This window comes from Oreochromis aureus, linkage group 2 (assembly GCF_013358895.1).
Source record: "Oreochromis aureus strain Israel breed Guangdong linkage group 2, ZZ_aureus, whole genome shotgun sequence".
NCBI classification, from domain to species: domain Eukaryota; kingdom Metazoa; phylum Chordata; class Actinopteri; order Cichliformes; family Cichlidae; genus Oreochromis; species Oreochromis aureus.
The window spans coordinates 14,893,760-14,920,220 of NC_052943.1; the positions used below are offsets into that span (position 1 = coordinate 14,893,760).

The following is a 26,461-nucleotide window of genomic DNA, read 5'->3' on the forward strand; positions in this document are numbered from 1 at the left end:
TGACACACATTAAGGTGTACAAGTAGCTGAATTAAGTAAACTGTGCACGAGAGAGCTTTTCCACGTTTTTCCTCTCCTACACACCTGTCAGATTACAGTGAGTTGTGCAACAGTACAACTTATTTTTACCACTGCAAATGTTACAGGGATTAAACCTGCGGTACTCTGAGCACAAGTACCTCTGTCGCCAGTCTGTCACAGAACTGATATGGCATGCTCCCTTCTTCTATAGATGTACTCATTTTGTTCTTACCGCGTACACAGCAGTTGTTTTTCCTGCTTGGAGAAATTTCCACTGTTTTTACAAGACTGTTTAATTGTCGTCCTTCGGATTCTTTGTTGTTTCTCTTTTGTTTCTTTTCTCCTGTTTTCTCCCTGAGGTAGAGTTTGCTGCTGTCAAAGCTCGCCTCAGACTTGAACTATTTTCCATTGCTTTAACGCGCTTCCTTTTCCCTGTAACAGTACAAGCTAGTACAAAATGCAGTTTTTAAGGTTAACTAAATGTGAGCAAATAAACTTCATAAAACCGCTGATACTCTTTGGGGCATGTTAGGTTAGAGTCAGCTTGAAGAGATAGAATAGTCTTAAAAATGCTTAACTCCTTTGGGACATGGGGGAAAAAATATTGCCTTGCCAAACATTATGATGTGGTCACTGGTTAGAATTGCATGGGAACATAATTAAACTGTGACCACATTTTAACAATGCATGGCCACAACAGAATGTGTTGTTTACTGACCACACTGGATCAAGTCTGTGCCACTAAATAGACATTGTTAACATTTACTTGTCAGTACACTACACCAGGTCCAGTGACAAAACTACTGACAAACACCACAGAGGTTATTTATTTGTATTTCAAAATAAACCACTATCCGTTGTTCATAAGTAGCTGTTTCTTTGTGGCTCCTGCTGATTTTGAGTGATTATTGTGAGCGGTCTAAACATTTATTCCAGATAATAATTTTGTGTACTGACAGTCTTGTTTAGTTTTACACCTAGATCTGATTCAGTGTTCTCCAGCAGTCTGGATTTATTGATGGATTCTGTGACTTTTTTTCCCTTCCCTGAAGTCTCACAGCACCAACCTCTCTGTAATGTGGGGCTTTTTGGTTGCACTGCAAGCTACAATGAATGTCAAATTAAAGTCCCCTCTACAGGCTCCCATATCAAGTGATAAGGTAATATGTTAGCGCTGCCTGACAACAACCATGATGAATATTGCAGGGTATCATCATAATTTATCACTAGTTCAACTCAAAGATGAATCATTCTTAATATTCCTTTTTTAAAAACAGTAAAAGAGACGTTATGGCTGTATCTACAAAGTCACATCACCCACAGTCTATTTTACAGGAATATTCATCAGGTTCAGCTGTGGCATATAATAAGTTAAAACCTCAGCGATATCGCTAATTTAGGATGTGCCCCAGGGGTGCTCAATAAAATTTTAAAATCAGTCTAAAATTGCAGCCGAAGTGCAGTGAAGCAAAAATGCAGCTGATATGCCAGCTCATTTCAGCCTCTGCCAGGAGTGGTTTTTAGGATTAACTGTCATCAGGATACACTCGGGATATATAGGCATAGTTAAGGTTTGAACCTTTTTTAGTTTATGTCACTGATTTAACATATTTTAGTATTAAGTATTCGTCTTAGCAGGTTTCTAGAAGGCACTATCACCCTCCTCACCAGCATATCCTTTTTTCCACTGTATGAGATACTTCCATCTGGAAATTTCCCAGTTCATTTCAGTTCAGTAAAGCTTTATTGGCATGATATGGTCAGAGATTGTCTATTGACAGTTTACAGTAATCTTTTTATAATACATCAAACCTCTGTTTGTTTGCATACTCGTCCTGCATGATCAGGAGTTGAGCAAGGTTCCCTAAAGGTTCTCATCTATATCAAAAACTACAACGTCAAGCATGTTGCCTAGCAACCACTTACCAACAGGCTAAAACAATCCACTTGTAGAGTTTATGCACCTTCGACGCCTTATAAAAGCATACAAGGATTTTTATTTCACAGCAGTGACATTGAGATATGATGTGATCATGTTGCCTAGCAACCTACCAACAAGCTAAAAAGACCCAATTATAATGTGTATACACAAATACCACCTTAGGAAATCATTTTTATTTTGCGACAACATCTAATTTTTGTTAACAGAATTTTCATTATGCGTCATGTTGCCTAGCAAACACCTACCAGCAGGCTAAAATCACAGTCTAAACTATACTGTACCACACATAGTGAATATTTTTAAAATACCTATATTTAAACAATAGTGTACTGACTACATAGTAGTGGTGATATATGTAGTAAATACTGGTTTTATGGTTGACATTGAAGAGAATCATGCCTGGCTTTACTAATAAATTGAGGTCAAATGCATTATGTATATTATATAGATATATGTAAAAACTTAACCGTATGAACAGAATAGTAAGTCACCATGAGCTCTCATGTAAGAAACAGTCAGACCCACCCACACATCAACGAAATCTCTGTCCACTGCCTATTACCATACATATTTGCCACTATAGCGTAGTGCAAGATGGCACACTACATGACAAAGTATATCATATGCATTAGTATAATGCACTACATAGGCTAAAGCTGTAGTTTAGTGCAATATTGAATGATTTTCTCTCTCCCCCTCCACTCCCACACTGTCATTCTTCCTCTCCTCTGGCAGCCTGTGCTATCAGGGGAAAGAAGCTTGTCCACCCACAGCCAACAGTGGTTGAGATTCTGAGTCGGTGATTGGCAACCAGCATTTCGTTCTGCTGTAATGGTTTAGACAAGCCATCAAAATAACAAAAAACATTAATATTTTTATCCATGATTGAGGTTTTGTGGTTTTCATTATGACACCTGTGTTTGTGTCAGCCTCTTCACATGTCTTTGTCCCTCATTCTCCCTCTCTTCTCCCACTTTTTTTTTTTTTTTTTGGCAGAGGACTTGGTATTCAGATTACAGAGCCTCACTCATCTGTTCTGGTGAAGTCGAATAGTGATTTTGGATTAAAATGGGTCACAACAAAACCGATCACAGATATCTCACTTTGACAGGCTTATTAGAGTTTTTTCCTTCTGACTCTGCTGCTCTGTGGGCTCAAGTAGCAAGCTTTTGAGCTCAGAACTTGCACTTGAAGTCTCTTTTTTTGTCTGTGACTAGATTGGAAGGTTTAGCTGTCTCCGTATTTTAGGATGAGAGGATCTGGGGGCTTTTAACCTAAGCTCATCATATTTCAGGCAGAGGGTTGCAAGCAAAGAGCATTTTGACATGTAGCGCTACCAGATGCTATAAAGTCATGCATCACAACCCTGTCTTTTCAACAACAGGACTCCTTAAATTGCTGCAGAGTATATGTGGGATTGCAGCAAACGCCAAACCTCAGAACTAGGTGAATTCCCTAAGATATTAATAATTGTAATAATTATAACAATTCTAATTTTATGAACTGAAACTAACAAATATGGTACACAGAGTCAGAGAGCCTAACTAAATGCGAACAAGTTTCCTAATAAGCACAGATGTTGACTTAATTGCAAGCAAATAAACTGAATAAACTCGTCTTATTTGACCTCAGAGGACACAAATTGCAATTTAATGCAAAGCACTGAATGCATAAGGAAATGCTTAATATATTACAGAAATTATCGTCACAAAATCTGAAAGACATTTTATGGGAGCTGCTCGTGTTAAAATGAAGTGAAGGAATTTGACATGGCCTTTGCTGTTTTTTTCCTTTTGTTAAGGTCTTTTTTTGTTATGCAACAGCTTGTCGTGGCCTCAAACTTTCCATGTTCCGCTTTTATGTCCCTCTCTAACCCCTTTCTTGGCACGCTGGCCTCTGTTACCCCTGGCTATGGCATATGATCGCCTCGTCTGGAGTCTATTTTTCAATCTTTTTGCCATCTGTCAAATAATCTCAGAGGTCATGCTTATCCTTTTTTTTTTTTTTTTTAAAGATGATACACCTTTCGGTCTTAACACTGGGCAGCCCTACAGGTATTAGCACCAAATATTTTAAACATTTGTTTTAAAATCTTCTTCTTATTAAAAGATATCCAAGAAGTTGGATTGTTATGTTAAATTGTTTTTCAGAAATCTTGAAAATTTAGGATGTATTGTGGTGGAATCCAGGAATATTAAAGGAGCATTTCACCAGTTTTACTACACTACTATGCCATAAAAGTATGTAAAAATAAATAAATAATAATTGCGTACTGTATAAATCATTTTGTGGCTCCAGTGGGAGATGTTTAAAAGCATATAAACTGCTTCATGTGATCTCATTAGGAGCTAAAAGAATATTTGGGGATTTTCATCTTACCAACAGCTCTCTGTAGTCCAGTCCACATTTCCGCCTGAAGGCAGCATCTTGAAGCTACTCACCAACATTTTACAAGTAAGAAGGAGTAAAATAAGACACCTGCTCATTTTCTGCAACAGAGATTTCTATCTTTTTTGTTTTATACTACCCATCTCAAGTGTTCAATCTTTAAATGATTTCATCCTTTTGAAATTCAGGTTGGCTTGATTGAGACAACGTTTAAAATCATGTCCTGGAGCTTTCACTGGCTTTTGAGGTCAGTCTAATAAAAGATAAACCTCGAGTGCCTGAAAGTGAACAGTGGCACTAACGCTGGAGCATATGGAAGTATCACTTTGCTGTGGGATGCTCGCAGCCAACATGTGAAGTAACTCACAGCTTCTTGAATAACATATGAATTAAGCATGATGCTAAGAGGGGAATGTGCATGTACAGTACTGTGCAGAAGTCTTGAGCCTCATGTCTCCATATTTTTCTTCCTAGGGGCCAGAGTTTCTTTCAACTTTTTAAAGGGGTCTTGACCAAAAGTGCTCCAGGCTTTGTGAAATTTTTCAGTTTCTCGTTTTCAGCTCAGTCATTCTGTCTTATCATTTTTGGATGAAAGTGGGGGATTTTTAGTTTGTTAACAGGTGAAGAAATACATTTTAAACTTTTGTTTAAATCGTCGGCATGGTGGCATGGTGGTTAGCACTGTTGCCACACAGAAAGAAGGTCCTGTGTTCAATTCCGCCATCAGGCCGGGGCCTTTCTTATGGAGTTTCCGTGTTCTCCCTGTGTTTGCGTGGGTTCTCGCTGAGTTCTCCGGCTTCCTCCCACAGTCCAAAGACATGCAGTTAGTGGGGTTAGGTTATTATAGTGGGGAAGGGTTATTTGAGCAGTCAAAATTGCCCATAGGTGTGAATGTGGGTGCGAATGGTTGTTTGTCTCTGTGTGTTAGCCCTGCAAAAGACTGGCGACCTGTCCAGGGTGTACCCCGCATCTCGCACTATGACAGCTGGGATAGGCTCCAGCACCCCCCGCGACCCTGAAAAGGATAAGCGGAAGCGAATGGATGGATGTTTGAATTGTCATCAGTATGTATGTAGTAGGTCGGGAGAAAATTATGGCAGGAAGTGTCTACAGCTATCTGTAAACCATGGTTGAGGCTATGTCATGGCTTGGTTCTGTATTTTAGTCAGTGGTGTTTGAGAACTTGTCAAAACTGATGTAATTATGAACACTGAAAAACACAGTCACATTTTGAGCCACCATCCAATATCATCTGAAAAGAGTCTGTAGCAGCAGCTAACAGACTCTCATTCTGAAAAAGTGATAAACGTTTGCCTAACAGAGTTCAGACTTTGTTGTAGAATACTGGTGGGCATACTAAATCTTGACTTTAAAGATTGTTAGAATTGTACAAACTGATTTTGCCTTATATACTAAATTTCCATGTATGTTTGCACACATTTCAATAAATCACTGCAACTATTTCTCATTTTCCGAAATGGCTTAAGACTTTTGCGCAGTGCTGTACAAGCAAGTGTGCTTGTGTGACCTTTTAGTATCACAACTGTGCATTTACCTCAGATTGAACTGTGACCAGGTTTCTACATGACTGTCTTCAAAAAATGGAGCCAGAAACCTACAGAGACGCAGAGAGAGCCTGTGCAAGTGGATGAAACGTGACAGACTGAGAGTGAGAAAGGAAGAGTGTTGGGTGAATAAAAGACACCAAATAGCTCTTTGCAGGGATGAGTGTCTGCAGACGTGAGTGCCCTCAGACTACTGCTTTTACCCAATAATACAACCCAGGCCTCAGCAACGCAGAGAGATGGGTGAAAGTGCAATATGCCAGTCCAGTTACACATTGTAATTCTTCAATGGGAAAGACATTCACTTTAAACAAGCACAGAGTGGTGTTATTAAAGTACAGATAAAGCATGTTTTCTTTTTATGACTCGTATTTTTCACAGATATTTGCTTTATTGTTCTTTAATATGTCTTTTATTTATTATAGAAAAAATTGTGATAGTAAAATATTATTTTAAATTGAAGCATTTAGTCCTTTAAAAAAAACAAACTTCTGTTTTTTTTTAAACGACATAATAATGATTACATTTGTGCTTAAGGAAAAAAATATTTTGATGCATTTTTAAGCATTAAATTGAATTAAGCTTGCATCTCTGCTCGGTCACAATTTATTAAAGTTGTGGCTCACAAAACAACAAGAATCCATATTAATCCAGACTGCTTTTATTAGGCTGTGCCCTGTTTGTGCATTTTTTTAATTGCCTGTCTGTCTCGGTAATGAATTCATATCAACAAGAAGCAAAGCTGCACTCAGAGTATGAAGCAGTTTGGTTATTTAGGACAGAGAACAGATTTAAATTTAGAATGAGTGGTTTTTTTTGCATGGTATGTAGATTGGTCTTACAGTTTATCATGCAGTGCCTCTCTCTGTCTGTGTCTGACTGTTATTCCCAGAGACAGTTGGAACGAGACGTCTGATGATATAGAACTGTAAGCAAATAAAGGCCCTACCACTTTCTTGATCTACGACCTTATTATTTTGCAAAAATGTAGTCCCAATTAGAGTGAAACAGAAAATAAGGCAGGATGTGCTCTTGAGCGTATGTTCCTGGGTTTTTAAGTCAGATCTGCTCTTTGTCAAGTCTGGTTTTCAAACACCAGTAAAACACCAGTACACCCGCATCCAAGATCCTCTAGGCTGCAAAACCAGACTCACTCACCAGTCAGTGAGTGATGTCACGGTGGCTGTGTCCATCTTTTATATACAGTCTAAAATATTCCACACTGCAGGCCACTCACTATAGTCCTATAGAGCAGGCTGTCCCACTCATAACTTCTGATTTTGAAGTGCCGGTGCAGCTGGATTTCAACTATAAGTTCTAATTTCCTCAGCTAAGGCCACAAACAGCTTCTTTTGAACATGACAGGTTTTTTTTTAAGTTTTTTGTGAATATTTCTAGCGGTTACGTTCTCATCTCCACTGATATGTTGTCAGTTTAGCTATGATAGTGTGTTGTTACAATGACCAGACGCATTCACATTCCAGCTTTCTGGCTTAACATTTGGACCTGTCCCACAGCGTGAAGCCTCCACTGTAATTTTCTAGAACAAAGGAAACTGTCTGACGGAGGAGCACCAACAATATAAACCCAGTCTTAAATATATCTTCATTTAGCAGCTCTATTGTTTTAACTAAAGACTGGGCTCTATTTTGAGTGAGCATATTGTTTATGTCTAAACAAAACCCATTCTGAATGAATACTTGCCTTCCTGTAGGCAGCGACTTTGCTGACAGTCAAACACTGGACTGTTGACTTAACAATGTTTGTCATTCTATTGGTAAACTATTCTGGGCAGCCATATTGTGTGTGTACAAAGCAGGGAGTCAGCAAACCCCAGAGAGTTTGTGGGTGTGTGTATGTGTGTATTCCTCAGATCCTAGACACAATATTAGGTAAGCAGCTAAAATCCCGGCTGAAAATATCACATGTCAAGGTGCCCCAGGGATACACGTCCCTCCTCCTGTTAAAGGGCCTGCAATAATATTTACCCAGCATGCATCTCCGATGACAGGCCCCGAGCTACCACGCACTCCTTAAAGTAAACAGTCGGAGGTAGAGATGAGATGAAGAAACAGGAGGTAAATCGGAGCAGAGCTTGGAAAGCTATAGAGAAGGAGACAAGGAAGCGTCCACATAGAATAGTGGCATACTGGGATTTTAAAGCATTCCTGGTAGATCTTTTTTGCATGTCAGTGCTACTTCTAACTCCCTGTTTGTTCTGATCTGTCAAATAAATTAAAAACAATAGAGAGACAGTCTTTACATGCACAAAAAGTAGCTCTGGAATATCCCCATGACTTTGATTTTAAATAGATTAACAGTGAAATTAGATAAAACAGTTCAGTTCTTTTGCTTTAGGTAGTGCCAATTTGCAACACTCGCCTCAGGGCTATAATATTAAAAAGAAAGTCCCAACAATCAGACGCAGCACCAAATATTGAATTTCTCTCCAATTCCAACATTGTGTTTAAGAAACCTGTGATTTTTAGATCCGTATCCATTATGTAATGCCCTTCTGGGAGGTGTATGTCGAGTTCCACCTTCATTTTGCAGCATGAGACCAAAAAACCCAAAATGCTGTCATCAGTCATAAAGAACTGTTTCCAGGAACAAGACAAACAATAATCCTGCAACAACTCGTCTGGCCCCCACGGCGCCCTGAAGTAACACTGGCAGTGGGATTTACGATTCAGTTTTTTAATAAATCCTCTCAGAGAACAGAGTTTGCAAACCAAAACTCCAAACGTCTCCCAGTTTGTCTCTACCTGTCACTTTGACTTTTTTTTTTCTTTTTTTGGAAAAAGTTTTTGAAATTACTCTTTTTAGATGGGTACCATGTGTGCTTTCAATCAGGGGCGTCCCATTTCAGAGGGTTTTAAAGCAACCGTGTTTAGGCTGCTTGTCAGAGGCAAATCAGTCTGAAAAGACATTTAAAAAGCAAAGTCTGACCTATTTAGCTGCCAGGCAACCTTTTAGAAGTCCCACAGCATCTTGAGTTGCTTGACAGTGAAAACAATAAATCACAGCTCCACAGAAAAACAAGCAATTGACACAGAATAGAACATCCCCCTAGCTGATCCAGTCTAGCATCAAACTTTGTAGTCCATCACTGTATGCACTGTCAAGAAATTCCATGATATGATGAAAAACGGCAAGAAAGTAGTTTTGTGGACAGATGTTAGCCGGGTGTATCTGATTCCTCGATGCAATAGAGCTTCATTGTTTTCCATAAATGTAAGAATGAGCCACAGTGTCGCCCTCACAGGCATGTTCCTTCATTAAGAAGAAGTTAAGAACTTATAAAAATTAAAAAGTACTGATTGATGGCGCATTTATTGGCTTTGGTCTTCCCACATAGTGTTGCATCATTTCCTCTTTCTTGTTGATATCCAAATATTCCATAGAGCTGAAGACAGCCAGGTCACTTCGCTGCGTTATAAATAGCTTTGTTTTTATGAGCTGTCAGCGCTAACACGTTTCTCATTAGCTGAACGTGAAGCAGCTCAGTTTTATCATAAACCATAATAAAAGATCTTATCATTATCCTGTTATTGTTATCTTGAAGGTTACCAAGCCAATTAAACATCAGCTTTAACTTTCAAAGCTTATGGTGGCATTGTACACTACATCGTCTTTCAGTGACATCCGATTCTTAATCTATCAAGTTTAATATGATCTCCACTCCTAAACCTTTTGCTGCTATGACAACTTCGACTCTTCTTGGAAGGGTTTCCATGAGGTTTAGGAGTGTGCAGCGGCTGCTCAGTCATGGAAACCCATTTCATGGAACTCTCTAATTTAAAGGCTACATGAACTTTGGACCTTTTAGCAACTGACTCTGCAGAAATTTGGCAACCTCTATGCAGTATGTGCCACTTTGTTATACTATCAATAACAGCTGACTGTGGAATATTTAATAGTGAGGAAATTTTATGACAAGACTTGGCAGCATGCTATCACAGTACCACTCTGGAATTCACTGAGACCCTGAGTGCGACCCATTCTTTCACGAAGGTTTGTAGAAGCAGTCTGCATGCCTGGGTGTTTTGATTTTGTACACCTGTGGCCATGGAAGTGATTGGAACACCGGAATTCAATGATTTACTTTTTGCAGTATAGTATATGACCATGTTTTGTCATTTGTATTTTCGAGGCTGAGAGAGTTTTTTCTTATAGTTGCTCGCTGAAATTCATTAATTCAGTCGGTGAAAATGCCAGCAGGTGGAGGGGGCGATTGGGGTTGTGTTAAAATGCCAGACAGCAAACTGAATGTGAATGCTGGAAGCTAGAACGATCAGCATCTCACCAAGGAAAGCTTCATAATAAAGCCATGCTTTCAAGTCCCCTTTGATACATTTGCTATTTTTTTTCCTGCAGTGCAGCACATTTATGAGAATTGACACAACAAAAGAGGGAATACCGAGAGCGTGGCTTTGTTTTAGTGAATGATTACATTTCACACACACAAGCAAAAGCCCTGAGAAAGAATCTCGCTGGAAGAAGGGGGGGGAAGGCAGTCTTTCACATGCTTTTACTCTAACGAACCATCACAGACGCTTCCTTTCCAAAAATGGCTTCTTAATCACAGTGAAATTCTAAGCAGACCCAGAAGCCTTACTGAATATTATTTTTCTAGCACTGGTCTCTGAAGACTTTGCCTAGTTCGTTAAAGGGTGAAACTGCAGAAGATCAAGGACTGCTGTTTGTCTTTGCTTTTTCACTACACAAAGACTTTTCCAGTTTTTGGAGAAGTTTTGTAAAAAGAGCCAAAAAATTGCCCAGGAAGGAGTGAAAAGAGAGGATGTGACACATAAACACTCTCGATGCCAAGAAGTCATGCTGAGCACCTAATACCCATGCAGTGTTATTGGATGTCCCCACCCGTGTTGCATGGCTGCTGCATTTTTAATCTCACCAGTGTACCTCTGTATCTCAGACAGATGAAAGTAGTCAGCACAGCTGGATTCGACGCCACGTCACATATGAACGAGACAATTGGAAGCAAAGCGGCACGCTGCCAGTTGGCAACTTCTAAACAAATGTAAAAACCTGTGAAAGGATACGAGGTTGCGTTATGCCACTGCTGTGTCAAGAGAGCTCGCTCGGTGTCCCTGATGCTGCTGTTCCTACTGCAGTAATTGTTTAGTTATGCAGTAAAATGGATCTTTTTTTTCTATCTCCTTCATTATGGAGGCAACCCAATCTTTCCCTCAGCAAAAATGGAAGCCAGGAAAAAGAAGAAGTGTGGGTGAAATTGACTGAATTGAAATAAAGTCGATTACCCAGATGCTGCCCCACTGCAACTACTTCAGCAAAGACCCAGCAGAATGAAGTTGGAATGAAATTACTTTTTATAAATGCTCCCCCAACAGTTGTCTCTTTTATTTCTCTCCTCTCTTTTTTTTTTCCTTGATACAATTTCATTTCTGTGTTTTACAAGGTTCCATTAAAGACTCGCAAGTACGTAACAATGCACAGCTCTGAGGCAGTCTAACGTAGAGCGATTATCTCTGCTGACACAGATATCGCTGAGCATTTCTGCAGAAGCTGAAGCACGCTAATCACAGTTACCGCTTGGATATTGCATCCCTGAGATTTGCTGCTCCCCCATCTCGTCTTTATTGTTTTGCCTCTAAAATCTGACAGCAATATGCATATTTTTGGTCAAGAACTTTATTCGTGTGGTGGCGTGCATGTGTGGTTTCTAGAGGTAGCTGATATAAGAAGGGTTCTGAACTTTCTTTGAAGTAAACATTCACTTTCTTATTTTGAAACGGTCTTCTTCCTAATGTAGAACTCCACACATGACTTATTTACACCTTTAGGCCAGCAGTACAGCACTCCAGAAGAAATCAAATTTGGCATGTTCTCCAAGTGCTGCTAGCAAATACCAGTACACTTGCTGTGACTCTAGGTCTGTTCATTTCATGGCAGCTCTGCAACATGGAGAAGCTTGAGCGGCGCACGGAGTACTCAAATCTTTTACTTAAATAAAAGAAGAACTGTCACACAGTAGAAAATTCTTCACTGCGTGCAAGTTTGTCCGACATTCAGCATTAAGTTAAAGTACTGACGTATGAATAGTAATGTAGAACAGCTTCATAAAATGAAAACGCTAAAGTACAAGTAGCTAAATTTTTATGTTCAGCACAGAAATGTATTGGGCTCATTTTCACCAGTGACAGACTTATGACTCATTCTGGGAGTAGACATGGCTTGCAGGTGCCTTAAAACAGGAAATGAAAACTTAGACAGTGGTTACAAGTTGCAGGCGATTTTTTTTTTTTTTTTTTTCCAAATTTGTAACAGTTTAGTCTCTAAACCTTCCAGCTATTCGACATATTCATGGGTTATTTCAGTTGTACCGTCCATTTTGATAGTTTTATTTGCAGTGAGTTCATGCCAAAAACTCACAGTTTAAGTGCAAACTGATTATTTCAGACTTTGTCCATTTACAAGAATCCTGCTGGCCCCGGTTCAAAACATTTCTTCTTGGCAATTTACTGAACTGCATGTCTGCTTCTTGTAGAGGCTCTAGTTGATGCCTTGTGTACGGGCCTGCTTGTCCTCTACCGTCACGTGCGTCTCCCCTTCCTGAACCTCGGGCCCAGCCTGGGCTCTCAGGAGTCATCCCCTGGAAAGGCATGACAGAGCCCCAGTGTTTGGAAATGGCTGCGCTGGCAGCGATAAGCAGTTCAAAGAAGAGAGCGCATTAATGTAATTGGCTGCCAGCAGCACATTGGCCTCGTCGTCTCATATCCACATGCGGTAACACACACTCACCACGCAGATTATTGGAGAGGGGAGTGTGTGAGAGTGGAGAGAGGATAGAGAGGATGAGAATGAAAGAATGGGGGGAAGAGAGATGAAGGCAAGGGCAGATAGAGAGAGGGGAGGCGGAGTCCGGGTCCTCATTGTGTCGCTCATTAAGCCATGGGAGGCTCAGGGAGGCTGAGAGATGAGATGAGAGGTGTCAGAGTTAAATGTCAGGTCTGGAAGGGATGTGGCTGACTTCCGTGAAGCCTACGCACACACACATTGAGAGGTTGAGAGGGGATCCTCTGCCGAATCTTCAGTCTCATATTATCCCCTCAACTTCTCTTCTCCTACTCCCTCCATAGCTCCTCTCTCTCTCTGCCACTCACCTAGTTTTGCCCTCCCAATTTTCCACCCATTACACCCAAATTACTGGTGCCATTGCAAACTGAATTGTTGCAGCCGGGTAGTAACATTTCCACTGAAAAGCCCCAACCGCTACCTATCGTGGTGGAAGTGAAGGCTATTTCCTTCAGCTAATTTCCAAGTCTGTGTGATTGGAGGCACAGAGGAAAATGCCGGGTGGCTTCCTCCACTGTTACGAAATGTTTTCACCAAAGGCTGTGAGAAGCTTTGAAGTTTAGACTCTCGCCCTTGTATCTCAAACATTCTCCTCTTGTGTCTCTCCCTGTGAGTTCTCTGCAAGCACTTCTCACCCCGCTTTCTATTTGTTTTCTTCTTTTGCTGCTCTGGGTTGAAATCTTCCTCTCGTTTTATTCTTATTTTTGGTTCTTTCTTCCTTTTATCTTGTGGCATCGCCGGCCTCTTTCACTTCACAAGCTTGAGTGGAAAAAAAAACAATGGCAGCCACACAATCAGAAACTAGCAGGTGAACATACAGAAGCATTAAAGAGCTGAAAGAGTCGGATATTTTAGTCAGAGATGGTGGAGACCAAAAAAGAGCTTGCGTCTGTTTTAACCTGAAGTCCGGACTAAAAACACTGTCAGTTAAGCTTTGTGAGGGCTGCAGGTGTAAGCAACTCGTAACTCAATATATTTCTCAATGGGACCTAAAACAAGGAGGAACTAAAAACTAAAATAGTCAGCCATGATCACTTGATCATGATTGGATCCCTCACCTTGCATTATTTTCATATATTTCCAGTACACTGTGCACCTGAACCATTTTTAAACATTGCAGCATTCACCAGACTTGCACACTTTAACCACTTATTACCAGCTCCACATGGCTAATAAGCTTAAGCAGCATGAGCATATAGCTAGCCATTACTCAATCATTACTTAATGCGCCGTATGAAGCCATTTCTCTGCAGTTATTTGCCTTCTTTATTTTCACACAGGATGTTTGCACCAACACTGAACATGTTCTTGATGAAAACAAAAACTGTTACACACAGACACACTGTGTATTTCACCAAAAATCTTGGCTTCCACACCAGTAGCGTGCCTGCAGTTGAGAACAGCAAAGATGAAGCAATCTCTTCATTCTCTGCCTTGGCTGTCACCTAATCCTCCTGATGTGTCTGTCATATAATAATCCTCCTCCTGGTTTGGTTCTGTTTACATGCACGCGCAGAGCTAATGCACTAAACATACAGACGCTCTAGTATGCCGTATCAATCAATACGTTTGAGGTCCACATTGGTGGAGTTATTACAAATCAAAAATACATTTCCCATAACACCCACAGCTCTACAACCAATAAATATATTTGTTCATGTTAATATAGTAAACAAAGCAATTTAAATCAAACAACACCTGAACACAATTTTGAAAGCTGTAGTATAAAATGAGAATGTTATACCTAAAAATGTGCACAGTGAGCTTCTGTATTTGGGTTTTCATTACAGTAATAAGTAACGCTGTTTAATAATGTCACACTATTAAGCATTAATAAGGTATTTATAAGCTATTAGCAAGTGCTTAATTCATCATTTATATAAGATTACACCTGCTTTGTGTATCATTTATAAATATAGATATGTTTATCCATCTGTTACTGTTACACCATGTACAGTTATCACTGTTAGTAATAATCATAGTCATAAATATAACCATGTTATATCCGTATTAAAAATGAAATTAGAAATGAGCACTTACCTTGCTAATACCTAAATAACAGTTCATAGTGTGACATTATTAGAAACTGCTACCCAGTTATAATATTTCAGCGTTATCGAGGTAACAATTAAACATCTCAGGTCACATCTTTGTTTGTGTGCCATTCATGAAGATTTGGAATTTAATGATGACGGCGTTTTTATTATTACATGCAGTAACAGCACGTAATTATATCTCTTCCCAGGTCAACCTTTCAAGTTGGACCCCAAAACAGCCCACAAGAAGCTACGTCTGTCCAACGACTGCCTGACCATGGAGAAGGACGAGAGCTCGCTGAAGAAGAGCCACACCCCGGAGCGCTTCAGCGGAACAGGCTCCTATGGAGCTGCTGGTAATGTCTTTATTGACAGCGGGTGTCACTATTGGGAGGTGCTACTCGGAGCATCCACATGGTAAGAATCACACGCACGCACACACAAGTGCATTATATAAGCCTGCAAGGAGGCTTGATAAACTGAAATATCTTTCTTTTGGGAGTTTAAATCTAGGCTGTTACGCAACCTCCCCCCCCCCACACACCACACACACGCAATAGACACACACCACACACAGTGTATACTCTTATTCTAATTATATTCTTTTCACTAATTGGCTGTGAAGTAGACCTTTTTCATGCACAAAAAACCCAAAGGGGCTACGCGTATCTTGTGTGTCCTCAGCATGAGGTAGCCTGACTGTGTAAGTAAAGTCATTAAGGAGGACACTAGTTTCAGATCAGTAATGTGTTCCAAAATGTGCCTTCCCTGCAGGTATGCCATCGGCGTGGCTTACAAATCAGCCCCGAAAAACGAATGGAGCGGCAAAAACTCATCCTCATGGGTGTTCTCACGTTGCAACAACAACTTTATGGTGCGGCACGATGGTAAGGAGATGCTGGTGGAGGCGAGTCTGCAGCTGAGGCGGCTGGGTGTCCTGCTGGACTACGACAACAATTCGCTGTCCTTTTACGATGCCATGAATTCCCAGCATATTCACACCTTTGAAATCTCCTTCCTCCTACCTGTTGTACCCACTTTCATGATCTGGAACAAGTCAGTCATGATACTCTCAGGGCTACCTGTCCCCGATTTTGTCGATGGTGTGGCCTCGGATCTTCAAGAGCACCAACAGCAGCAAATGGGGATGTGCCGGCAAGACTCGCCATACTTGACCGGGATGAAGACCTGCCACTGAGTGGTCGTGTGACTGTAAATGCGATTAAAACACTGACACAGTGGCTCATGAGTTAGCTAGTTACTTTCATATGGGTTTAAAAAGTTGCAAATATGCACAGCAGTCTGGAAAAATGTCAGTCCGGTTAGTTTGTAGCCATCCAATATTTTGCAAATCCATCATCAACGAATGGGAATGAGGTCTTTTGACTGCAGCCATCAGCACACGTAAAGTCCATCCGATGCCCTGCAGTCACTGACAGAGAAAGCTTTGGTGTCCTGTATTTTCAGGACCATTTAAGGTCTTCCTTTTTTCATCTGTGTTTCACCCCAGGCAGAAGACCAAAGTGAGAATCTTCATGTCAGCCATTTAAAGTTTGAAGGTGCAGCACATGAACAGTGAAACTACTTAACCTGTGGTAGATTATGAGAAAGACAGAAAAGGAAAAGAAATAGTATACAGAGAAAAATGAATAGAAAACCGATTGATGCTTTCAAAAGTATTTAACTCGTGGTGCTTTGACCACAGCAGTGGAAAGTGCTGTCCACCGATCCATAATAGTTATCAAACAGGTGGATGGAAAGGCCATAGCAGATGCTTAGAATCACAATTTTTAGCCGTATCGAACTAGTAAGTGTGCCTCCTCATGCCCTGAGTATCAGGGGCACTGTTGTTCCCAAAAAAGCCGATCTTTTAATGTCTTGATTATAAATTACCCTTCTCTCTAAGGGGACAAGTAAACACAAACCTACCAGCAAATTACCCCACACATCATTTCAGAGCGTCTGGATCCCCTCAGCGTTAGGGTCAAGCAGTCAGGATTTGTCTTTAGTTTATCGTCTGTCTTAGTAGTGTGAAAATTGATGCCACTTTCATGTCTGTTATTACAGCGCAAGCAGCCGAGCTGGCCTTGTAGCATAAATTCTGGAAGCTCCAACTTTCAAGCTGCAGAACGTAACCTCCTGTAAGACCATAAAGTGTCTAAAGTGTTTAAATTTCTCTTTTATTACAGATTTAACAAAAGTGTAACGTGTGAATGGGTAAGCTTTTGAAATGCTGCCAGACTGGACTTTTTCTGTCCCCCCAAAAAAGGAGCTTTTTTCCTTTGGGGATGTTTGATTCCTGCAAGGTTTACACTAGTACATACATTCTCTGGGAAACGTACAATACCAAGCTTTTTTTTTTTTTCTTTTTTAAACTGCTTTGCTTTTATTCAGTCATTTTTTGATTTCTACATTAATAAAAACGAATAAAAAGCAAAATTATAAACAGATCTTTGCAGATCATATTTTAGCAAATGCGATCTGTGTTAACTGCACGTAACTAAAACACACTACAACTAGAAAACATGTCTGTATCTTACAGTTTCTCCAAATGTGTATGCAGACATCCAATTATAGACATTACAATCTCCAGCTTGGTTGAGTTTTGTATTTACTGCACACAATGGAAAAATAATGCACACCAGTAACTGCAAATTCACTGTAAGAAGATTTAAGACTAGGAAAAAAACTACAAATTAAGACAGCGAGTTCAGTAGTATTTTTTCTTGGTTGTAAAAGTAACACAAAGCTTAACTGCATATTTTGATGTATGCTTAAACACAGTACCTGAATGCCACGTTCGCATCATCTGCACTCCCAAAATGTGACACATTTATAGTGTGATCATACCGATGAAACAAAAACACTAAAAACCTCCCTGCATCAGTCCAGACACGAGAGTGGTATTCTTTTCCCCACACAGAGACTCTTGATTCTTAAAATGTCCCATTTTTTTTTAGTTTGTCTACTACAGCAGGCTGTACTGCAAGTATTTCCTTGCCGCTGTTCATGTGTTGTGTCCTTAATAGCTATGTGTGGTCACTGCTATAGTCCTCTCCTCGATCTTCCTCCTGGATTTGACCCGTCAGTCTTGTTTTGTATTGACAGGTCACAGCTTCCTTATTTCAGAAAGCGTCAGCGTCGCTCCCGGATTCTTTATTAACAAGATCCCAGGGGGCAGATTTGCATCATGTGACTACTCGACTTGTATAATAAGAGGTTTATTGATAACTAGAGGAAAAAAAAGTGTTATTTATGAAAAAAAAGGTTTACTTTTATTATTAATCGCAACATATTCATGATGCACTTTTTAATTAACACTAACTCCCCTCTGTGAGTATTGAAATAGATGGAAATGTGTGGCAGGGTTGTAATGGGGAGGGTAAGAGACAATAAGCACTGCTGCTGGTTGTGTTAACTCATCCTATTTTTCTGCTCATATTTCCAAAGTAATTTATGGTGGTTAGCGTGTAAAACATACTGCAGTAAAACCTCTTTTGGTCACTCGGAGAACTTTGCAATAAAAAAAAAAGTCACAGCTTTTAAGTTTTGTTTACTGGGCTTTAAACACAACCAGCGACTTGTCCTCCCCATTGCTTTTTTTCAATAGCATACAGTGAAACTATGTTTAGAAAAGGGATATGATTATGATGGTGTTTGTGGGATTTTTATCATGATTATAATGAATAACTAATAGCTGTTTGTTGTTGACTTTTCAGGGAAGGAGGTGGTTAACACTTAAACCTGCTGTCTGTCGCAATGTCATGGCATGATTGTGTTTTCCTCTGTAATTTGTTACCACACACACACACACACACACCAACACACTCCATGTTCAGTTTAGGTTGTCGTGATAAATGCATGATACATTATAGGATCTCACAGTTCACCGGGTAATTTAAGTAACTCTTTAATGCTCACCAATTTGTTTTTTTCCCTTTGGGTAGAGGCTCACCTGAACATTTTACAGCAGACATGACCTCGAAACTCTTTCTGTTCTTGATCACTATTCAAATAGCAGCTGAAGCTTTGGATTTAAAGGCCTAGCGTGGGTGACAGTTTCTCTCTGGTTTGATATTCAAGGAAGCAGGGCTGATTCAGACAATCAAATATGTATCATAGTTTTTGCCGATTTAAGAGGCTGCGTAGCCAGAAAGTCGAGAGAAGCTGTGACAAAGTGACACTGGAGGTTGTGCTTAAAATAAGATGCAGACTTTTACCCGATTTGACACGAGAAACCTTACGCCTCATTGCCGATTTCACTCCTTTTACTCATCACGAGGTATATAACCGTTGACTGTCTTGTAACATTTCTACTCTGACAGGCTATGATCTCCTTGACTTGAAAAAGCAGGCATTCCCTGCAAACACACTGTTTTAAATCATTTGCTGACCTTAAAGTTCCTTGATGAGTCAGTTGGGAACGGCAGTGAAAATCGGATCTGCATTATTCACCGAGGGAAACTGAACGGTGCATCAGTTCTGAATATTTTCTCGAGGTGTTGATTGATAGAGAGATTCCACATGTCAAAGATAACACAGCAGATGAACAAAGCAGGGAGCTTACCCAATGTTACCTGACTTCCAGATATCCATTCATCTTGCTGAATAATGTCGGTCACAGCAACCGTACAGTGTTGATTTGTGATCTGGACCGACAAGCTCAACTCATCTGTGCAAGTGTGCTTGGCTTGGTCACTGCATGAATATGTGACCTTGCCGCAGGTTCATACTGTAACTCTGTCCTTATCTTCGAGATAGGGTTTCCTGTCGAGTCAAACATATTCTCGATTTTTATTTTTATTTTTTACAATGGGGGAAAAAAAAACTTTGAAAGCATACAGAAAATGTTCATTGCCATGCATATCAGATCATCTGCAGTGCTCTTTTTTTGTGTCACAAGTCAATACAGTAAAATATATACGGTGAATGATTTTCAATAGCTACCCACTCCTTGTAGTGCAGTGTAATACCCTAGAGACAATGCAATAGATTCTCCTTTCTGCTTTTCTGTTTGTGTAACTTGGGAAATTGTTTTGGGTTTTTTTTACAACTCAAAAGAAAGGCACTCCTCTCCTTTTGACATTTGGACCTTAATTTAAAAAAAAAAGAGAGAAAAAAACCTGAAACAGCACAAAAAGAGCAGTTTTGCCTTCCTGCAATGCTTCCTGTTTCCATAGATATAACAGATATACTTTTAGTCAGAGAGGAATGTAAATCATAGGGGGAAATATATATTATATAAAGTTGTATATTATACAAAATATATATGAACCAATGTTATTTATGTGAATTAAGTCCAATTAAAAGTCTGATCCCAAAAACTGTTGGAGTCAAGAGTTTCTTTTTAGGTTTGTTACTTAAAAATGATGCAACTGCTAAATATAATTTCAAATATTTACAGAAAAAACTGAGATCCAAGAGAGGAGTGAAAAAAAAATTCCAGGGTTGGACAGGGCGATGCTCCTGTCCTAAAGTCTCAAACTGTTCTTTAATCATGTTGATGTTTTAACCAGGTTTACGACACTGGAAAGATTCATAATAAATCTCCCTTTAAGCAGCTTGTGAAACACAAACTGTGGGCCTCTCACAGGTCTTACAAACATGTACGGGAATTTAAACTACAACTCACAGCTTTCAAAGAGGCTGAGCCCTGGAACGGTACATGGGATAGTAAGGTTGCCAGGTTGGCAGGTCATCCAGAGCTCAGGGTGGGGTTTGTAGGGCTATACCCTCTTAGCCCTCATCTGCCATCACTGGCACGAGTTACTCACTACAACTAGTACTGTAGTGCATTGGCCCCAGCACTGCCTGCGAGCATGGCACAAACACAAACACTGACCCTGAAAGGATGAACAGCCCGCTCATGTAATTTGCATTTAATTTGCTTTGAGGCAGCAGGAATGCTCTAACAGTGTAATAAGGGAACCAGGGGAATTTCAGCTGGCTGAACAATTCAAAATGTAGACTAACATATACGATGACAGCTGTGGGCCTGTGTGGAGTTTGCATGTTCTCCCCATGTCTGCGTGCATTCTCTCCAGGTACTCTTGCTTCTTCCCACAGTCCAAAGACATGCCACTAATGGGGTTAAGTTAAATTGTGATTATAAATTGGCCCTTGGTGTAAATGTGGGTGTGAATGGTTGACAACCTGTCAAGGGTGTACCCAACCTTTTGCCCTATGGCACCTGAGATAACCCCTGAATTGGAAAAGAACAAGAGAATGGATGGATGGATAGAAGATGACAACATTTGTGAGTCCTAGATTGCCTTAAAATGGCATCACACGAGCAGAAACGCCAGTGAGTTCATACCCATCTTTACATTCTGGCTTCATTATAGTGTCATCTACTCACCAGGAAACTTGTAACTGCAGCTTGCACACATTGAGGCATGTGGACAAAATCTGCCCTCTGACTGATATACATATAAATACCAGTCAAAGTACACTCAAATGCTTTTGCAGTACCTCTGGTTATAGTTTTCAGGGCAAACCTCTGCCCTGATAACACTCACAGACAAACTCACAAAATGAAAACACGACCAGGCACTCTCTTGCAGCTGCTAAATGTGGTGGTTTAATGCATTCTGCCCTATGACCTCTCTCTACCAAGAACGCCAAAGGACCGCTCTCAGAAACGGTGTAGAAGAGCTTGTTTTGTAAAACAGGAAGAGACTATAATAAGATCCCTGCTTCTCTACATTTCCATTACTATTTAACTAGAAGCTACATGTTGAACCTCATTACCTGATTAACATGATAATGTAGTGCCTAATGTAAATTTGCTTATTGAATAACATAGACAGGCTCAGAGAAATCCAGTTTCAACCTATTACCTCTCCATTATGTCACTGCAACTTCCCGGAAGGTTAGGAGACATTATGATTATAAATATATGCGCACATCTATGCATACGCAGTATTTAATCCTGCGTTATGAATCTATCACATTGGGCCAGGGCTTTTTAAAATCTAGTTTGCCTGTGCACTGATGGATTACAGGGCTCTGTGACGTAACTCCATCCAGGTTAGGCCACAGGTTTAAAGATTGGGGCACTGTCTACCTCTCCGTGTGTGACAGATTAGCAAACGGTTAAATGTGATACTGGCTCTGCCTCTGCTCCCTCACACTGCTAGCAAGCAAGCTGTTGGAGCAACCCATAATTACATTTCTAATTGCAGAATAATTAGGACTCCCTGTGTAGCTCGTTAAGTCATTTGTCACTAAAGCCTCTAATGTGGCATACAACAACTCTCTAATTACAAAGAAGGAAAAGTGCACAAGATGGGCAGCATTTCACTACTTGTGGCCTAAGTTTTGTTTGATGCATATTTCATTCATATTTATCATTATTATTATTATTATTATTACTATTATTATCTGCTATGACTGTGTTATAACCTAGTAAAACAAACTCTACCAGCAAAAGCAGAATTTTCTACTGACAAAATGAAGTAAGAACCCATGTGATTAAGAGCCATGCTGCACATTAGAGTGGTTGCTTTCTTTCTTTTCACCTTTAAATTACAGCAAGGTCAAGTAATTTCACTCTACAGAGAACAGTGGAAAAAAAGATCTCATCAAAAGCAGATGATATACTGCTGTAATGTAACCCATCTGGCCTTTCAAAAAAGACTGCTTCTCACAGTTCTGTCAGGACTTTAACCACAACTTAAACAAAAATCAAAACTACAATTTTATTCAACAGTTTTGCAGTAATAATTGGGTAAAGGTGTGGAGAGAATTACAGTCAAAACAAGTGCATCTTTTGAACAGATAAAAGAATATAGAAGAAACAAGGACAACGTTGAGGATGCACCCCAGCTCCAGGTAACATCAAACTCTTAATAAAACTGCAGCGAGTCAAAAAAAAAAAAGAACACAGACAGTTTCTTATGGATCCCAAATCCCTAATGCATTTTTGTGGTTAAACAGGACTTATTTTTTCTTTTCTTTTTTTAAAATAATAAGCCCAGCAATCAATAGAGCTACACTATTTTTGTTGCTGATCCTACCATACAGTCATAGCTGTTATGAAATCATGTGTTTGCTTACCGTTGCTTATTCAAGGCAGTAAACTTGGCAGCTCTATAAACAGTACAGATGTATATGAATCAAGCAATGCGCAAACACTGACTCCAACTGTGTCCATCTCCAGTTAGGCATAATAGCATTGCCTCTAAACTCACCAATAACCTAATAAATCCTGCAAACAATAATTAGCTGGGAAATGAATGCAGAATAGTAGCAATATTTTATCATCTCTTAAGCTTTTTGAAATATACAGTTCTTTCCCTATGGGGGAAAGAAATTGGACTAAATGCAAGTGGGGCCTATCAGCAATATTTGATCATTTGTCACAAGTATTAAAATCTGCTATTACCATCGCTTAATTCTACCCCCTTGACACAAATCCAGCCAGATTTGTCATGAGCTGTGAACGGCCATCTGTGCGTGTCACTGCAGTTCATATCTGCCAGAACTATGAATGCACAGCTGGATACAATGAAGTAGATATATGCACTACGCCCCTGGCACTGTTTTACCCACACACCTGTCCCAGCTGCACCTATACACTACTTACCCAGAATGGAATGACTTAAAAAAAAAAAAGAAAGAAGGCCTAATTTCATTACCATCTGCTTAGGAGAAAGACAGACACTTTATTTAGAATCTGGCTTATTTAAACTGTGCAACTGTTAGGCAGAGGCTCATCTGCTTTCAAATGAGAGACTTTAACAGTGTGTGTGGGAGTGCAACTGTGCACGCAGTCCTGAATGTGTGTGTGCATGCGCGCGTGTGTGTGTGTGTGTAAGCCTACTTGAATGTGGGTGGTTGCACGTGTCTTGTAATAAGGTTGTTTTCTTCCCTTTGCTTCATTTTGAACTACTTAACCTTTGCTTGAGGAAATTCTTCAGAGGCTGAGGCTCTTTTTTTATTTTCCATTACATAAATAAAAAAAATCACATAATAAATCAAAGATAAAACAAACAAAAAAGGTAGGATTAAAGCAAAGTGTGTGGGGGGGAAGTGTTGCCTTTAGACCTGTTGAGAAAGACAGAGCCTGCCTTTACCTTTCCTAAGTGAGGATGAATTAGACCACCATGGAGAAGAGAGCAAAAGCTTGGCTCTCTGCCTGCAGGTTGATGGAGGAGAGCTATGAACTCTGGGAAATGAGGATCTAAACAGAGTGTAGATCACCAAGCCTACTGGCTCTGGCTCTATCAGACACAGCCTCTCTCTCTCTCTCAGACTTAAACACCCAGACACACTCTAACACTCACACTCCACAGTCAATGTCTAGATTAATCTCTGAGGGAGGAATCAATCAACGCACCCGGTGGCATCTCAGAGAGCCCCGGAGGCTTGATGGTCCCACTGAAAGAGAGTGATATGTCCAGGTGCTTTAGAGACATCTCAGCAGAAATCTCTGCCTTTCCATCTTTCCCCATGAAAATGACAGCGAGTTAGTTTCAAGGAGATATGAAGCTAACACCATGTCATTGACATATGGATGAAGAGCCTGGGGAGAAAATCTAAGGAAAATCCACAATTTCTTTGTACATGTACAATGACAATAAAAGGTTTTCTTGCTTCTCAAGAACAAAAGTCACAAAGTGCTGTACAATAAAAATAAGATACATCAATCAAAACTATATAAATGGATTGAATTTCCCAATTTAAGTCATCAACGGCGTCCACTTAAAACCAATGGAAGTGAGTTTCACAACTTTGAAGGTCCAAGGTACCACCAACAAGCACGGATCAGCTAACCCCAGAGGCCTTGAAGTTGCATATGCATGTAGAAGTTAATCAATACAAGGAGGCATCAGACCACGAAGAGCTCTTAAGTGTTCACCAAAACCTGAATCTTAAACTTTATAGGGAGATAGTGTAAATAAGGCAAAATTGGTGTCATTGATGGGACTCTTAGAAAACCTGGTGAAAAGCACAGCAGCACGATTCTGAAACAAATGAAAGCGAACACAGCAACAAAGAATTACAATAATCAAGCTATGATGAAATTAAAACATGTGCGATCATTTCCATTTCAGATTTAGGCATATTATATGTGTAGATGGTACAATGTAGGGTCAGCACAGCATGATCATCTCACAGCAAGTAGGTTCTGGGTTCAAAGCCACTGGCTGACTGGAGCGTCTCTGTGTTGAGTTTGCATGTTCTCTTTGTGTCTGTGTGGATTCTCTCCGGGGACTCTGGCTTCCTCTGGATAAACACATTAGGTTAATTGGTAACTCTAAAATGACCAATGTCTGTCTCTTTATGTTAATGCTGCAATAGATTGGTAATCTCCTCTTGCCTTATGACATTAGGGATCAACTCCAGCCCCGCCATTACCTGAAGGACAGATAATCTGGCAACATTATGGGATTTGAATGACCTATCAAGCAACAGGTGGTAATTTAACCCTAACCTAACAGAAATGCTGGCTAAGCAGAAGTCTACAAACTACAGGCATGTAGTCTGTCCAAAAAAGAGCATTAAAGGTTAAGTCCTTGACTTCCCAATATAACTATCTTTATTTTACTTGTCCACACGTTAAACACAGAAGTCCCCACCCTGGAAGAAGTTTTTAAGCAACCTAAAATGCAGATTTCTGTGTGAACTAAAGGTCAAAACGGATAGAAAATGCCCATGTAAATGAGGACAGGGCCTATAATTGTGCCATTTTCAGTATTTGTCATTTTCAAAAAATGACAAATACTGAAGTTCCTCAAATGGCCATGCTGCTGGCCTCTAAAGCTATGTAAACCACATAGACTCAGGTTGATAAAACATCCTAAATCTGCAGCAGATCAGGATGTTTACAGTCGTGGTCAAAAACTAATTTGTAGTAGCAGTTTCCTTATTATTAACCTCTGTAGCAGTACACATGGGAAGGCAGGCATCAAGTACATTAAACAGTCTTTAACCTACCAGCTCCCTAGTACAAACCCTCTATGACTGCACCAATGTTAGAATAATGTAGGTAATAGTTAGCACAGTCCTCCTGAGTCCTGCTACACAAACTCCTTTGGATAAACCATGCAGAGTATTTCCAGTAGATAGATGTAAAAATGAAAACTTTAGACAATGCTTTGATTTCTGGTTTAATTCCATTGACGTTTACAGGAGGTTTTGTGTGAAAACAGCCAATATTACAAAGCCCCAAATTAAAGATATACAGTCAGCGGTTGCACAAAATCACACATGCCAACAAGTGACAAAGTCACCAACAAAGCAATGGCTGCTGGCTAAATGAGTCACCAACTTTCCCATAAAACATTCTGTAATCAAGGATCCATTGTTTAAAAATCCAGACAAAAAAAATCATGCTCCATTATTGTTATAAATACCATGTGCTGTGTGTAAATAATTTATATTTGTATTCAGGCATTTCCCTCTCTCTCTGCTGCATTTTTATCTGAATATTAAAAGCATTACCTTTACAGAGATCATGTCGTGCACCTTGTTTTTCTCCTTTTTTTTTTTTAAAAAAAAGAGGACACTATGAGGTTATATGAGGAGTTTGGAAAACTATAAAATGATTCAAGTATCAATTACACGTCATTTTGTCAGCTCTGTTTGGTATAAGTGTATCTGTAACAACTACAGGTGGCCCGCGCTCACAGTTAGAGTGCAGCGTTTTGACCAAGCTGTCTTGAAGA

The 26,461-nt window shown here is 39.9% G+C and overlaps 1 protein-coding gene across 6 annotated transcripts in view; it reads left to right on the top strand.

Annotated features, from left to right (window-relative positions):
- Positions 1-20,105, top strand: part of mid2 (midline 2) — a 155,265-nt gene extending 135,160 nt beyond the window's left edge. For all 6 annotated transcript variants that reach the window (XM_039618942.1, XM_039618952.1, XM_031752906.2 and 3 more), the window contains 2 exons: positions 14,999-15,206; positions 15,564-20,105. In XM_039618942.1, coding sequence (XP_039474876.1) covers positions 14,999-15,206; positions 15,564-15,987 — 632 coding nt within the window. In that variant the 3' untranslated portion in view covers positions 15,988-20,105. The remainder of the gene's footprint in view (positions 1-14,998; positions 15,207-15,563) is intronic.
- Positions 20,106-26,461: the final 6,356 nt, after the last annotated feature.